General features: G+C 52.5%; 5 protein-coding genes across 5 annotated transcripts; 3 read left to right on the top strand and 2 right to left on the bottom strand.

Moving 5' to 3' along the window:
• Nucleotides 1–654: 654 nt before the first annotated feature.
• Nucleotides 655–1,158, top strand: M406DRAFT_57296 (uncharacterized protein). The gene is made up of 2 exons (XM_040924583.1): nt 655–821; nt 882–1,158. Exons 1-2 carry the CDS (start codon nt 722–724, stop codon nt 956–958), a joined length of 177 nt encoding a protein of 58 aa, XP_040774181.1. The 5' UTR covers nt 655–721; the 3' UTR covers nt 959–1,158.
• Nucleotides 1,159–5,714: 4,556 nt separating this feature from the next.
• M406DRAFT_347048 (small oligopeptide transporter) lies at nt 5,715–8,961 on the top strand (the record flags this gene model as incomplete). Its single annotated transcript, XM_040922250.1, has 7 exons — nt 5,715–5,780; nt 5,814–6,505; nt 6,596–6,755; nt 6,820–6,954; nt 7,017–7,203; nt 7,274–8,011; nt 8,109–8,961. The coding sequence occupies 7 exons, from the start codon at nt 5,715–5,717 to the stop codon at nt 8,594–8,596; spliced, it is 2,466 nt and encodes an 821-aa protein (XP_040774180.1). The 3' UTR covers nt 8,597–8,961.
• A 430-nt stretch (nt 8,962–9,391) lies between these two features.
• Nucleotides 9,392–10,444, top strand: M406DRAFT_292855 (putative alanyl-tRNA synthetase; the record flags this gene model as incomplete). Its single annotated transcript, XM_040919057.1, has 1 exon — nt 9,392–10,444. One exon carries the CDS (start codon nt 9,392–9,394, stop codon nt 10,271–10,273), a length of 882 nt encoding a protein of 293 aa, XP_040774179.1. The 3' UTR covers nt 10,274–10,444.
• A 156-nt stretch (nt 10,445–10,600) lies between these two features.
• Nucleotides 10,601–11,506, bottom strand: M406DRAFT_73841 (uncharacterized protein; the record flags this gene model as incomplete). The annotated part of the gene is made up of 1 exon (XM_040925664.1): nt 10,601–11,506. The coding sequence occupies one exon, from the start codon at nt 11,504–11,506 to the stop codon at nt 10,601–10,603; it is 906 nt and encodes a 301-aa protein (XP_040774178.1).
• Nucleotides 11,507–12,113: 607 nt separating this feature from the next.
• Nucleotides 12,114–13,706, bottom strand: M406DRAFT_331756 (uncharacterized protein; the record flags this gene model as incomplete). The annotated part of the gene is made up of 1 exon (XM_040920663.1): nt 12,114–13,706. One exon carries the CDS (start codon nt 13,704–13,706, stop codon nt 12,114–12,116), a length of 1,593 nt encoding a protein of 530 aa, XP_040774177.1.
• Between the last annotated feature and the right edge of the window lie 1,641 nt (nt 13,707–15,347).

Below are 15,347 nucleotides of genomic sequence, written 5' to 3'. Positions count from 1 at the left end.
TAATCAACCCTCCGACCCGATCCCCTGGCCCGGGCTTCAGTCCATTATTTACTTGGTAGTCAGCAAAGCCCTCAAACCTGTCTTTTAAGCTCAGAAGTACTAGAGATTTTGAGTATATCCTAACTAAACCAACCGGCTAGGGCGTCAACCTTCATAGCATGATTTTACGCCAAAAAGTGCGTTTGAAACGACAAGTAGATCAGCATTGTCTTTTGGGCACCAAGATCTTGCCAAACAGTTCAAGAAGATATTCGCAGACCAGATACCAATCCGTTGCATCGCAAACCCACCCAGAAAGCAAGCAGCGAACTCAGTCTCACCACAAGGCCTGCTGCACATCCAAAACCGGCCCCGCGTTCACATGGGCGTTTCATCACGAGGCTTCTTCGCGCCTACTTGCCACCTGGACTATTCCGAGTTGTGCTACTGCCAGATCACCAACTCGATGTGAATCAATAGTCGGCCGCCACAATGTAACACAAAGTGGTCCTAGAACCATGTCTGGCCAAGCCTATCTTGCAACGTTCTGGCCCGCCGGGCACGCCGGGGCCCCAGCCATGACGCTAAGTATTATCAATACCCAACAATAATAGACAAACTCGCCATCGTAGTGAGATGGCCGAGCAACCCCCCCCCCCTTTTTTTTTTTTTTTTAAAAAAAAAGGTCTCTAAAAAAGCCAAACAAGTACGATAGAGGGATCCACCATTATCAACACAAGCAATGCCGGAACGGACTTCGGCACTCATCGGCTGGCTTCGGAGGCCAAGGAGTTGGCACCTTGGCAAGGAAGCTTATCTCGACATCGAGTGCTGGAATCTGGCTGGAAACATGTTGGTTCTTTGTCTCTGTACTAAAGATGGAATGTGATTTCTGCGCGTACCGAGATCTCCTGTTTGGGAGTTGGTAATCGTGTGTGACTCGCTGGCCATATGGACGGATTTAGCAATTACAGGCTGACATTGTTCCACCCAGTGCCGGTCATGACAGTCTTGTGCTGGCACTATGACATTAAGAGTGCCTCTCGCTTTGTCAAACCCTTGGACAGGAGAAAGGTGACTCCCAAGGTCCTCAGCAGGAGAGCCTTGTCACCTTTTGCAAATCTTTCTTCCAGCAAGGAACCTTGATGAAATATGCATGGCGACAAATCCTTTCGGGCCCACGTTGTTCGGCATTCTTGAACAGCTTTATGGCTTCATAGGGCTGACCGCTCGCATCCACCAGCACGTGCGCCATCTGCGTTTTCCCAGGGGAGGATCCTTCGCCAGGTGCCACGTCAGGACAAGCATCGTACTATCCACCTGTATCTTGGGCCTTTGGTGTGTTGGGTCTTGTTTGAGGCCGTCGAGGTGTCATATTGTTGTCGCACTATTAAAAGAAGCGGTTTCTTTCACGAGTGTGGTTGTAAAGGCCAGGCTCCTCCGCAAGGTCTTGTCAGCAGTCCTGGTCAGGGGGAAATACCGCACACGTGAAGAATGAACAGCCCCATGCCCCGTGATCTGCGTTCGAGGTACACATCCTTGTCTAGTCAAACTGACAGGCCATTACAGACTCGGAAGGCCTGGAAGGGTCAACCTCGGGATACATCTGCCGAACAGTAAGCACCGACCTCTTTGGTTAAGACTATAAGATTATTAGGAATCGATCCTTACTGTGCTTGTAGTAGACCACTGTCAAGGATTCGGCAGATCCAGCGACGGGAACGAAACCGAACGATCCTAGAAAAGGAAAAAAGAAAATAGGCAAGAGAAGCGAGCCCATAAGGTATCGGCCAGTTGAGTCTTGTAATTAGTATGTCAAGTAGACTGCAACAGTAAGACGGGCAGCAGTTGACCCGCGCGTGCTAAAATTTAGGACTACAAAGAGCCTCAAGTTTCAATTTCAACGTCACTTCTTTTGCAAGGCTCAGGCCAGCGAAGAAGCAGGAGAGGGTGCAAAAAGAAGAACCTAGGCTACCTCAGGCTGTCAGTGGGTGTAATTTTGGACGAGGCTAGGACTGTCGAAAGGATCTCGAGGTTATACTGCATCTTATATTTTCTGTCAGCGAACGGATGTGACCTTATTTCTACAGCTCCCACCTGGGTTATTGGATCGCGTACATAGTACAAGCCATGCGCGTTCATCCTGGAAAGAAGGTCGGGGGTGCTGTCCCATCCGATAAAATTTTCGTAATCATGAGCCAAAAGGCAAAGCACGTTGAATTGTGTGAAGCGAGGAGAAGATACAGTACTTTGGTACTGAGGCGCGCAGGAGAGCTGCGGAGAAGGCCGCCGATACATCACGTCACCTCATTGGTTGTGGTTCTGCTTGTACTATGTGCATATGTGGCTAATATAGCAAGCGGCACGCAACGGCTCGACCCTACTCCATGCACAGCGCCGATCTTTTCTTGTCCTTTCCTTGGCCATAAGTCGCACATTATGTACTTACTTTTTACCATAGACTCAAGCTCAAGGTAATGTGGAGTCAAGTAATGCGAGGATGCAGGCCATAGTAGTTTGTTTACACTGCAGATGAATCAATTTCTAATATCAATGCGTATTTAGTATCCAGACCCCAGCATATCCGGGTACGCCCGGCACGATTTAAGCCGGTCCCGCATGCAACAAGTCGCTGGGGCAGAAACAATGAACCCCACACACTGAAGAGAGGAGACAGATAGGCTTTCGCTTGACACGGAGCTGGACTATAGAACAAGACCAACGAGCCCCGTGCCCTGCTCCTCTCTTTCTCTTGCTCTCTCTCCCCTCGCCTTTCTCGTGTGCAGGCTCCGTCCGGGTTCAGCCGGCTCGCACCATTGCGACGCATTGCTGCTACGGTAAGGTAACATTCGTCTCGGCAGACCACATCCAATGTAGCCCCCTTCCCTCTCTCTCTCCTTTTCCTCTTTTCCTCTTCCGAAGAGACACAACCATGTACATTCCCCATCGGATGCAACACACGGACGTTGGGCGGGCCAACCCCCACCCTTCTTCTCGAAGGAAACGATTGGGTTGGCTCTCGGACTTGTATATAGTATCCGGATTGCATCATTGCAAGGGCGTGCAGGGTGTTTATTTTCTGGCCTTATTTACATGCATGTGTCTGTGGTTCTTTCTTTTCTTATCGTTTCAATCAATTTTCTCGACGATCAAACTTGATTTCCATGGGTCTTCTGAACTTGAATCCAGCTCGGGCCTTGTGCGTGCATCAACCAATACGAGCTGTGTTCTTCTTCTTTTCTTTCCTGCCCGATTAGCAAAAAGGAAGAGGGGAGTATCTTCTTTTAGTTTGACATAATACGGTCCCAAGCACGGAAATCCTTCAAAAGATAACATACATGAATACGAAATCTGAGAAATTGTGATAGAGTGACATGGGCAACTGATCATGCGCAATGCTGTGTTACACGCACACGACGGCCTTCGTTATCCGGAGTACACCAACCCCCCCCCCCCCCTTCTCCATCTCTCCATCCTTCCAGCCTCTAGTATTCTTCCCCAATCCTCTTCCTTCCCACGCAAGCTGACTTGGAAAAGCTTGCGGGGCCATATTATCTACAAATGGATTCTGGTTACGCAGGCCCTTGCAATTATCGGGCCGAGGTTTACCGTTGGGTTGATCGAAAGAGGATGCTCGGCAGCTGTGGAGTCTGCGCACTGGCGCACACTTGGCGCAAATGGTGAGCGAAACTTCCCCCATGGTTGGTGGTCTGTTCTGGTGGATTGATGCTACTATAGCAAGTAGCGGTTCCAACCTGCGCAGTGTGTGGGTGTGGGTGTGTCTGTTGGGCGCGCACAATCCCTACGCAGGGTGGCAAAAGTCACAATCTGGGGCAAAACTGCTTAGACATTGGATAGTATTCCGTACTTGATGTGTATTGTTCGTCTGGCCTCGTGTCTGCCTTATCTAGGCGGGGAGATCCCTTCGGCGATATTATTCCAGATTAAGCCAAGTGTTCCGCCCGGTCGGGAGAGGAAAAGAGAGCCCTGGCATGTGTGAGGACAAAAGGTAAGCTGGGTGAGTGGTGGTGTGGGGTATGGTGTGGTATCGTAGGCACGATAATGGCCCTTCTAGATGATGTTATTTTCTCTGAGCGGCCGCGCGTGACTGTCTCCGTTTCGAGTAAGTGGTTGATTGGACCTTTGTGGCGCCTCGGGCGTGGAGTCTCTGGTTCTAGATTAGGAAGGTCAATGTCCTTTTTGCTCTCTCTCTCACGCTCGCGGCACAACCGAGCCGATCGAGGAGGTGGGGGAAGGTGGCGTTGGGTGCTCATAGTATGTGGTTTGGAGAGAGTGTGTGAAAGAGAGTCCATAAAGAAGGCTCTGTTGGTTCGGGTTGCTTATCATTCATATTCCCACCCCTGGTGGGTCACGCATGAAAGTGTGCATACTGCAAATGATAGTCTCGAATCCGGCACTGAATTCCAGGCTGTATGCAGGGTAATGTAGCTGTGACCCAAGAAATTTGCCCTGTGAGGCTGATAGACGGGCTGTATGCAGACCGTTCGTTGGATGACTCGTAATTTGCATATACTATGGTACAATAACCAGAACAGGTAGTTTATCAAGGCGTTGCATAGACTCGATGGTGGCATATAAATGCAGACACATATACATACCATAATATATATAAAATAAAAAGGTCCCTGGCCTGCGGCAAATAGGAGCGGTAGAGAAAAGGGTGGAGGGCTAATGCTTGTAGACATTTAATTTGCTAGCGCTGCAATCGAGGCGGCCTGGGGGTGGATCGTACACATGCGTAAGCCCACCAGTGACAGTGGGCCCCTCGTAGACCGAGACCTGTACTAAGCCTCTTTGGGTAGCCGAGATGCCATTTCCCCAGAGGTACGTACTACAATACAAGGACAAGGTAGTAAAGAACAGTATGGTACGTCGTGAATCGAAGGCAATGATGTGTGCGCCATGGTGCAACTGCGCAACAACAGAGATATGACTATTGTATCCGAGAGCCTCCTCATTGGTCAGTCTCTTTCATGTCCCCTCTCGCCCATCCTGGAGACGGGTGCAGCCCATCTTTGGTCCTCCTGCGGCTGTGGCTGCTGCTCTGCTGCTTGTTGGTGGAGTTCAATTGATGGAAGAAAAAGGACGAAAGCAAAGGAGAAAAGAAAAGAGGGAAGAAGGAAGGGGACGGAATCCAAGCCAACAAAAAGTCACGTCTTGCCTCTCGTGGCAAGTCTGCATGCGAGCCAAATGCATCTAGAAGCATTCTGTTGGATCTCTAGTGGATCTCGTCTGTCTATCAGGACATGTCTAGTCTTGTACCCATTCTATCTATTTTCTGTGTTTCTTCTAGTTTTCTTTATCTCTCTCTATTTACCTTCTGAGGCTAGAACCAACCTGCAGGTGGTTCTTTCCAGGTCCCTGGGCCGAGCAAGGAACCTTGTCACAAAAGTTGTGAACGAAGACGGGAAGTTGCAATGGTCGCAGTGCCCCCCCCCCCCCGGGCCGCGGCCTCAGCTCTCTGCCCATAATATATGAACCCTTCAACGTAACGCAAGGTGCAGCCTCGGGCTCTTGCCCTGACCTCTCTTTTTCTTTCGCGACACACCTTCGTCCCTATTTCTCTTCCTCCCACCCCCTCTCTTGTCTCTCCTACCACCTCCTTCCCCAGACCATCGGTATCTCAAGGCCAACCCTTTCTTCCTGGGGGTAGCCTTGTGACACCTGGTTTTGCCCCTCCAAACCCACCAGCACCGCCACCATCAACCAAAAACATGGCTGAGAAGCAGGACGTCTACGTCCAGGGCGTCACCCCTGGGCCCAGGTCGGACGAGGAAAAGGTGGACAGCTCGTCGCTGCCCCCCTCGCTGGAGGGTGACGAGACGGTAGAGGACGTGTTTGCTCAGCTGCGCGAGCTGTACGCCGAGCACCAGCTCGACTACAACTTCCCGCACGAGCTCCTCCTGCGGGCCAAGGATGCCCTCGACAACGAGGATTCCGACCCCAACCAGGAGACCACTCGCCAGCTGGTCGCCGAGTTCCACTACCAGAAGCAGCTGTCCGAGAATGACTCCCCCTACCCAGAGGTCAGGGCCGTCGTCGACCCGACTGATGACCCAAGCACCCCCGTCAACACCTTTCGCGTCTGGGTCCTGGGTACCATCTTCGCCATCCTCGGCACGGGTATCGATCAGTTCTTCTCCCTGCGCTACCCTGGTATCAGCATCTACTCGTACCTGATCCAGTTCCTGGCCTACCCGTGCGGCCTGCTCATGGCCAAGGTCCTGCCCACCTACAGGTTTCCCCTAGGCCCACTCTCTTTCACCCTCAACCCGGGCCCTTTCAACCAGAAGGAGCACATGCTCATCACCATCATGGCCAACGTCGCCTTTGGTGGTTTCAACGGTACCGCCTATGTCACCTACATCCTGCAGGTCCTGCGCCTGCCCGAGTACTACAATGACCAGAGTCTGGTCAACAGCGCTGGTTGGCAGATCACCATCGTCTTGGCCACCCAACTCATCGGCTACGGCACTGCTGGTCTTGCCAGACGCTTCCTCGTATAGTGCGTTGAGGTCCCCGATCGGTCTCAATTTCTTTTCTTATTACAAGAAGCAGCAGATTTACTGACTTTTGAACCCCTTGTTGCTTATAGCCCACAATCCATGATCTGGCCTCGCGCCCTCGCCCAGATGGCCATCAACAAGTCTCTACACAACGAGAACGGCCGTGCTGATGAGGGTGAGACTGCTGGCTGGAAGATTAGCCGTCTCAGGTTTTTCCTGTACTGCTTTGGTGGCATGTTCCTGTACTACGTGGGTTTCTCTCGATCCAGATGCGCGACTTCTCAGGGGGTTTACTGACATTTGAATGCATTAGTGGTTCCCCGGCTACATCTTCGAGGCCCTGTCGTACTTCAACTGGATGACTTGGATTGCGCCCCAGAACGTGGTGCTGGCTGTCGTCACTGGAAGCATCTGCGGCATGGGCATCAACCCTATTCCCTCATTTGATGTAAGTCAAGCATGATCGGCCTCCGGGAGTTTACTGTTCATTGCTGACACCGACGCATCCAGTGGAACATGATGAGCTATCTTTACGACCCCATCATCACCCCATTTTTCTCGTACATGAACCTCACCCTTGGCATGCTATTTGCCTCAGTGGCTATCATCATCCCGATATTCTTCTCTAATACTTTCTCTTCGGCCTACTTTCCCATCAACTCATCTCACCCTTTCGATAACACTGCAACCACTTATAGTATGTATCGTCTTTCCAGCTCCGGGAAATTTAATTTACAATGCTGACACCGGAATTCTCAAAAATCAAGACATCAGCAGGGTGCTCACTCCTGAGTTCACGCTCGATGAGGAGGCATATGCGGCGTACAGCCCACCATACCTGTCGGCTTCGTACGCCGTCCTTTACATGTTCTTCTTCGCGGCATACACTTCGTCCATCAGCCACACGCTCCTGTACAACTGGAGGGACCTGGTCATCGGCTACAACAACGTCAAGGACAGCTTCAAGAAAGGCCACTACTTCAAGAGGTCGCGCGACTCTTTCACGGATGTGCACAACCGCCTGATGTCGGCCTATGATGACTGCCCCGAGTCATGGTACATGGCTCTCCTGGCGGTGGCCTTCCTCTTTTCCTGCATTTCGACCCTCTACTACGACACGGGGTTCCCCGTCTGGGGCATCTTCCTGGCAATCGCCTTCTCCCTGACGCTGCAGATCCCACTGGGCATGATCATGGCTATGACCAACAACGAGATCACGCTCAACGTGGTGGCGGAGCTGATTGCTGGGTACACGCTGGCCGGCAAGCCTATCGCCAACATGATCTTCAAGATGTTCGGCTACATCGCGACAGCCCAGTCCATCCAGTTCCTGGCGGACCTCAAGCTGGCCCACTACGCCAAGATCCCCCCCAAGCTGGTCTTTATGGCCCAGCTGTACGCCACCATCTGGGGTGCACTCACTTCCATTGCTGTCAATGACTGGCAGCTCAGCAACATCGAGAACGTCTGCACCTCGGCTGCTGCCGACTCCATGACCTGCCCTGGTACGTAGTATCGCCCCTGATTTCTTTCCCACCTTTTCCGTCATTCACTGGTGGTGATGATGACCCACAGCCGCTTGCGGTGCTAACCCAGTCCAAGGTACCTCTGTCTTTTTCACTGCCTCCGTGATCTGGGGTGTCGTGGGCCCCAAGCGAATGTTCTCCGACGGCATCTACGGACCCACGCTGTACGGCTTCCTGTGGGGTGTGCTGCTGCCGGTGCCCTTTTACTTCTTGGCCAAGCGTTTCCCTACCAGCTGGGTGCGCAACATCCACATCCCTGTGTTCCTGAGCGGGCCTCTCAACTTGGCGCCGTACAACAACTCATACCTGCTCGCGGGTTTGTACCCGGCCTTCTTCTTCAACTATTGGGTCAAGAGACGCTACCAGGGTTGGTGGCAGCGGTACGCGCTCGCCCTCACCACGGCGTTCCAGGTCGCCATCGCCCTGGGCGCCCTCATTATCTTCTTTGCGGTTGAGTACAAGACCGTCACCCTCAGCTGGTGGGGCAACAACGTTCCCTTTGCGGGCGTGGACGGCAGCGGCTCGTGCCCGATCAAGACGCCGCCGCCAAGCGGATCTTTTTAAAGTAATGACTTGGACGTACATATGTGACTCTGTGTATGGGATAGAGGAAGAGAGGAAAGGCAGGAGAAGCGAATTCGATTTCAAACTTTTCTACAATTTTTTCCCCCTCCGTGGCGACTCATTTCCAGTACTTCTTTGTTGTCCCTTGTTTCCTTTTCCTCTCTTTCATTCTCTCCATCTTCCACTGCAGTCGTGGAATACCTGACCGTTTTGAGAGGTATCGGTCAGATCGACCACAAGATTTCCGCAGTGGGAAGAGAGAAAGTAGAGCAGGGGAGGAGACAAGTGTTGAAAGGATATTGTAATGAGAGGTGCTCATGTCGATAGGAGGCAGATGATGATGAATATACCCGATCTTTACTGTGTTCATATAGTGTTCTTTTGAGATGATGACTTTGGCTGTGCCTGACCTGACGCGTGATTGACTTGGTGAGGAAGATACTTCACTTGGGGTCCAGAGCTGACTAAGTATTTTATGTCCTGGATGTTTCCAACCAATTTGATATTGTCGCCGCAGTCTACTTTGAATGTCCTCCCTCCTTTAGGTTAGCCCACCCAGCCACACCACCGAGACCGCTGCTTACCTAAGCGATCCTTCTTACCTCGATGCTCAACTGCGCATAGAAATGCAGGTGACGATGTAGGCAAGAACATCAGTACATATTCGCGCAAAGCCTGCCTGCACTTTCAAGTTCCCTTCCATATCTCCCTCTGGAAGCTTCTCATATCTCCAGCCTGCTCCTCCTCCTCCTCCTCCTCCTCTCCATGCTGCCCGTCGGCATCAGAGCAGCAGCCATGGCGTCAACAGCAACAGCAGCGCGGACATTTCTCGCCTTCCACCACGACGCAAAGCTCTACAAGCTCCCGACCCTCGTGACGGCCGTGCACGCATTCTCGGCCCTGGAAGAGGCCAACAGACTGCTGTTCAAGAAGAAGAATGACGATGGTGATGCGGACGATCACGCCCACCACGTTGTCGTCACGGAGAAGACCATCTTCCACCCGCAGGGCGGCGGACAGCCCTCGGACGTGGGCTCGATGACGGGCCCGTCCGGTGCCGTGTTTGACGTGCTGGCCGTGCGCATGGATGCCGTGCGGGACGGGCAGGTGTTGCACTTTGGCCGCTTCACCGGCACCGGCGCATCTCCCACCACCACCACCACCACCCCTCCTTCCCCTTTCCAGCCCGGCGAGGAAGTCACCCAGTCCATAGACCAAGAAAAGCGCCTCCTGTACTCCCGCCTGCACACAGCAGGCCACGTCCTGGGCGCCGCCGTCCGCCACCTCTGCGAGGCCTCGATCCCAGGCTTTGACGAGCTCAAGGCCTCGCACTTTCCTGGCTCGGCGGCCTGCGAGTTTGCGGGGCTGCTGGAGGGGAAATGGAAGCCCGCCATCCAGGAGAAAGTGGACGCTTACATCGCCGCCGCCTTGCCTGTGGAGATTGAGTGGTGGGATGAGGACGAGTTTCGCCGGCGGGGGCTGGAGAGGTTGATCCCCGGCGGAGATGGGCTGGGGCTGGCGCCGGGCGACAAGTTTCGCGTGGTGAATATTGTTGGGGCTGAGGTGTATCCTTGTGGGGGCACGCATGTGGACACGACGGACCAGTGTGGGGAGACTAAGGTGACCAAGATTTCGAGGAGTAAAGGGCAGTCGAGGGTGAGCTATACAGTCGTGTGAGGCAGAGAGTGTACATTTGACTGTACGTAGACTTTGGTCAAAGTGACACGGGCTGTTTGGGGTATGAAGGATCTCTGGCCTATGCATCTGGTACGGTACATGTCCTGGGCACATATTATACATCATATAGAACAAGAGGAAGTCGGTTCATAGCAGACATCCATGTTGGACAACCCACCCAACCCACAGAGTTATGGGCCTGGCGAGGACAGACTCATTTATAGGAGAAGGAAAGAGAGAACAGAAATATCACTGACCCTCAGCCTGCCATGAAGACATCCCCCATTGGACTCCTAGTTGATGCGATATCATTCATCATCGTCGTCGTCAGCGTTTTTTACGGCTGATATCCCAAATGCCAATGCCAGTCATGACTGCCATGAGTTGCCACCGCTCTCCGAGGATCCCCTGCGCACCGCTGCCCTGGAACCTGAATTTTGCCGCTTTATTCCAAGGAGAATGCCCCGAGTGCGTCGTCAGGACTGCAACCACCTCGCCACCCCCCGTGGCCAGCTCTCCGCCCGCACTGCCCGCATCCGTCGCCAGCCTCACAAGCTTATACCCCGAGCGACGACCAAGCGTCCGCACCGCTAGGCCCCTGCTATATCTCCACTCAAACTTCTCAGGACGCGTGCTCTCCCTAATTTTACCGGGGCCGGTGCCATTGGTATCACCAGCGCCAGGGCGGGGCACATCAACCGTGAAGCCGTACCTCTCGTGAAGGTGAAAGACCCGGCCACCATCGCGTGCAAGGGTCACATGTCCACTGCTCGACGACTTGATGCACTTATGCCGCAGCGCAGCAACGACAGGCTCATGGGCCTCCAGTCCGCTCCGCAGGCGGACTTCGGCGCGGCTGGAGGAGATGCGGTAGAGCGGGTCTTTCCTGGTGCCGAGGAAGAGGCGTTCGTGCCAAGGCATGCGGGCGCGGTTATAGAGACTGAACGAGGTAGGGACGGCGATGGTGTGGGGTGGCAGGTGGGCAGGAGGAGGAATGTGGCCGACCGTTGTGGTCTGCCTGGGCTGGTTGGCTACAGCGGTTTGCTTATAGGGCACGGAGCTGGTCCCTCGTCGAGAACGAGATGACTTTTCATGCTTCTTCTTGTGTTTGTCGGAGTCGCCTACCAGGTAACTGGGGATAGGCTGTCCTGCTGGTTTGTGTTGACAGGGAGTGGAGGCGGTGTGCAATGGACGCCCGCCTGGGTCGGCAAAGATGGCGGGTGGAGAGTACATTCTGACTGAACAGTCTTTGTAGGAAAGAAAAGACGGTCTGTTTGGAGAGAATGAAGGTTTCGAGAGAGCTGTAATCAGATGTGTGATGCTGTGACGGGTAATCAAGTATTGCTAAACGGGATGGAATTGTCTAATAGGTTGAGATTAGAGTTATATGGAGAAGTCCATGAAGGGAGAAGCCAGTTCTTGCTTGGAAAAACATCACATGCGAGAGGTTGACGAGCCTCAAAAATCTGCTTCCATGATTGAGAGCAGTTATCTGAGGCGCTCCTACCGTTTTGCATCGTTCTGTCCTGCCCTCCATAACGACATATGACCACATCGTTGTCAGGGCTCTTGCATACATTGCCTGCATAAGGACAGACAAGAGGGAGGCACGATAACTCTTCTGGCTTGTGCACTAATACTCCATACACAAACCATTGAGATGTAATGAGATTGATCGGACTTTTGATCATTCAAATAAAGCAAGCAACTTGTGCTGATCTGTGAGTGTTTGAGTTGAACTTCTCTGCCAAAAGACATTTGTGAGGCTCTGGTTTTCAAATATATATGAGGCAAACCTGAAAGGCTCCGATTTGCTCAGTGCCTATCTCTGCCATGTGCATCAGTCGACCTCGTCTAGGAACATGGTGAATGTCGCTGTGTTGTCCAAGTCTTCCCAACTCCAGCCCAGGCTGTTCAAGCGAGAGTCCATATCAGCTGCTTCTCCTATACTTTGCTCAATGCCCGAGGGATCCGTCATATCGAAAGGATGGTTGAGGCTGGGCAAGTTGGCGTCCAGGTCTGCAAAAACATCTGGGTGGGTCTGATCTGTCATAGCAAGAATTCCTCCCTGCGTCCCCAATTCCTGGCCAAAGCTCGCATCTTGATAGCCATCGACACCAGCTTCCGCGGCATTGGTATCCTGATATCCGACTGAGGCTTCGTCCACTCCAGATTGAGTTGGCAGTAAAAGTATGTCGATGTCGTTAAAGAACTCCTGGTTGAAACCTGGTTCATCCGCCTCTCGACCGCTCGATCCGATTCCGCGTAGCCAGTCCTCAGTATCACTGGCGAGACCTGCCGTAATCTCAAAAACAGCTGGAGACTGATGCGCGAGACCGGGCTCTGGCAACGTGTCGTACCAGTTCGAGCTGCCATCGCCGGCATCCAATTCCAGATACCGAGGCACACCCAGGCCTGGCTGAGTTTGACCCTCTGTCTGAACCTCTTGGCTGCCACGGCTAGTACTAACCTCGCCAGCCCGACTTGATTCTGCAAACACTGCAAGGCTTGGTAGGTGCAGACGGAGTCGACGCAGGGCAACATCGAGGTAGTGGTCAAACTCCTGGTTGTTCTCCAGAGTTGCAGCCAGCCCGGGGAATCTGTGTAGCTCTCGATGGAACATCTCTCGAATTTCGGGATGCGTGATGTCCTCCTTCCATGGATTGCTTGGCCTCTGTTCTCGGAGTTCAGGGAACAGCTTGTCCCAGACTAGATACCAGCGCTCCTCTTCTTTAGTCCCGGTCGGCAGTTTCCTACCCAGCCAGTCCCTCTGACCCTCCGTGATGCCGTCCAGCTGTCGGGTCGAGTTAGGTCGACACGCCTGGAGACGGAGGTGCTGTGATCTGGCTTCCTCGGTTCGGAAGTACAGCTTGCAAACAGCACAGTGCCAATAATGGCTCTTGTAGATGTGGTCTTTGACATAGCTGATCTTGGTGCCTCCGAACTTGCGGCATTCGCCATGTCTTTCTCTGTCTTTCTTGAAGAAAGGGCAGGCCAAGAGCCTCTCGTCCGTCTTGGATGGACCATCACTTCGTCGGGGCCCTCGGCGCTTCTTGAGTTTCTGGTCCGCTCCATCGTCCCCTTCACGACTGTTCCTTTTCCTCTTCGTAGCTTGGCCACGTGTATTCTGTTCACCCGTCTGGGATGAAATCGACCTTGAGCCTGCTCCAGAACCAGGGTTATTGTTGTCATGCGTCCCAACATGAGTAAACCCTTCTTCCGGACTCTGGAAATTTTCAGCCAAGATTGTGGTGAATATCTCCACAAGGCTTTCATCATCACCAGATTGGCTGAGGCCGTGTTCGACGAGTACCCAATCGGCTGATGAAAGGATGGAGTGGGGAGTGGAACTGGCTGAGCAGCTCGAATCGGAGCGAACACCTGTCATTTGAACCTCGTGGTCATCACCGCCCAGAGAGCGTTCGGCCGCCATTCCTTGCCGAGACGAAGCTGGTGTGGCTATATTCAAAGATGCGTCGCTGTTTGTATCAAGTACTTCTAGCGAGTCCTTCGCAATGGCGGCAGCTAGACTGGAGGTGTTCGCTGAATCTTTTGATACCCGTAGACTAGGAGTCTGTTGATTCTCATCATCAACAGTCAATGTCAGGTGCTTCAGATGAACTAGCTGCTCTTCCTCATTGAGAAGGTTGGTTGGCCGGTTCTTCTCTCCCGGAAGTCCCTCTGTGAATGATGTCTTCTGGTCCGAAGCAGACGAACTTTCTGCAAGAATTGGCTGTTCTTCAGGCTGAGGGGCATACGCTACGAGAGGTACAGAAGACGAATATTCTGAACTCCGGTAGCCAGTACGCTCAAGATGGCACATGCTACAGCGCACGTGCTGACAACCCCGTTCAAGACATTGGGGAGTTGTTTCCACGTTGTTGGGGCCGCTATGGCATTGGCACTGGTAACATACTACTTAGCACATGGACGAAAGACATCAGCCGGGACGATACTCATGTACTTACACATAGCCATATATAAGCTCCCCGTTTATGGTAGGGCATTTTGATTGTGATAGTATCCTTGTTGCTCGTTTTCCAAGTTTATTAAAGTTGATTTGTATCACCGAGTCAAAACAATGGAAAAGAAAAAAAGTTAAGAAGAGTGCTTTTGAGAAGGCGGAGAACGAGGACTTTTGCTATGGTTGGCAAGCAATTGTTCAAGGATGAGTACGCCTGACCTTTAGTTTCCTAGCACACACAGCAACTTGAGCAAACGGTTGCCCACGGATAAGATTCGTTCCTACCTGAGATGGTGTGCAGTGAACAGTAGGGATTGGTTGAATGCACATGCAGGTCCCGTTTAGCCCAGTCAGCAGTCTCCTCGGCCTGATGCAGGGCCGGCTTGACGTAATTATGTACCCGTTGACGTTCATGCATAAATTTGAGCGTGCAGAACCGTCACTGCATGGGTTCCACAGAGAAGACTGACCAGGAATAGCCAGTTTCTGGTGGTGTATGTAGCATCATATATCGATTCGATTCGAGTAATTCTGTAACATAGTCATTATCAAGTACTCATTCTGGAGTGAACCTTTGATATACCCACTTGCTATGCACACTTTTCATATCGTCATTACAGAAAGACTTCAAACTCTGTTCTTCCTCCGGACAACCAATCTCACAATGTCCAACCCGATGAGCCTATTAGGATCAGTTTCCTGCGGCACTTTAGCAATGAGGATGCCACTCCATGTGCGACGTTCCGGCTGAGCCTATAGCATATATGCGTGGACGTTCCGGCCTTGCAGTTCTTCGAGGTTGTCTTTGCAACGCTCGCTCTTCAAGGTCCAGCACTGACCTAGGGCGACAAACATCGTCTCGTATTAGATCTTGAAAAGAATATAGGATGGCTCTGCTCCAAGAGCCACGTGCGTCGTAGTCGAATGGTATATAGCACCTGTCATCCCAGCCTACCCAGGACCATGATGGGAACTGATTGCATCGCCTCGTGAAAGGACGGTACCCCTTCGCTTCGACATCGCGCCAAGGCTGCCAGCTAAGGCATTCGCTGAAGTAAGATTTGTCACTGGAAAGGGGCTCGCATTTAATTAGGATGCTAGAATATGAGG

This window comes from Cryphonectria parasitica, assembly GCF_011745365.1.
Source record: "Cryphonectria parasitica EP155 unplaced genomic scaffold M406scaffold_6, whole genome shotgun sequence".
NCBI lineage: Eukaryota > Fungi > Ascomycota > Sordariomycetes > Diaporthales > Cryphonectriaceae > Cryphonectria > Cryphonectria parasitica.
The sequence above is the reverse complement of the archived record's forward strand: the minus strand, read 5'-3'. Positions and strand labels throughout refer to the sequence as shown.

Excerpts from the sequence above, each read along its gene's own strand:
- M406DRAFT_57296 (XM_040924583.1), top strand. The coding sequence starts at position 722 with ATGCCGGAACGGACTTCGGCACTCATCGGCTGGCTTCGGAGGCCAAGG. Across the intron at positions 822-881 it reads CATCGAGTGCTGGAATCTGG|CGAGATCTCCTGTTTGGGAG; the intron begins CTGGAAACATGT and ends TTCTGCGCGTAC.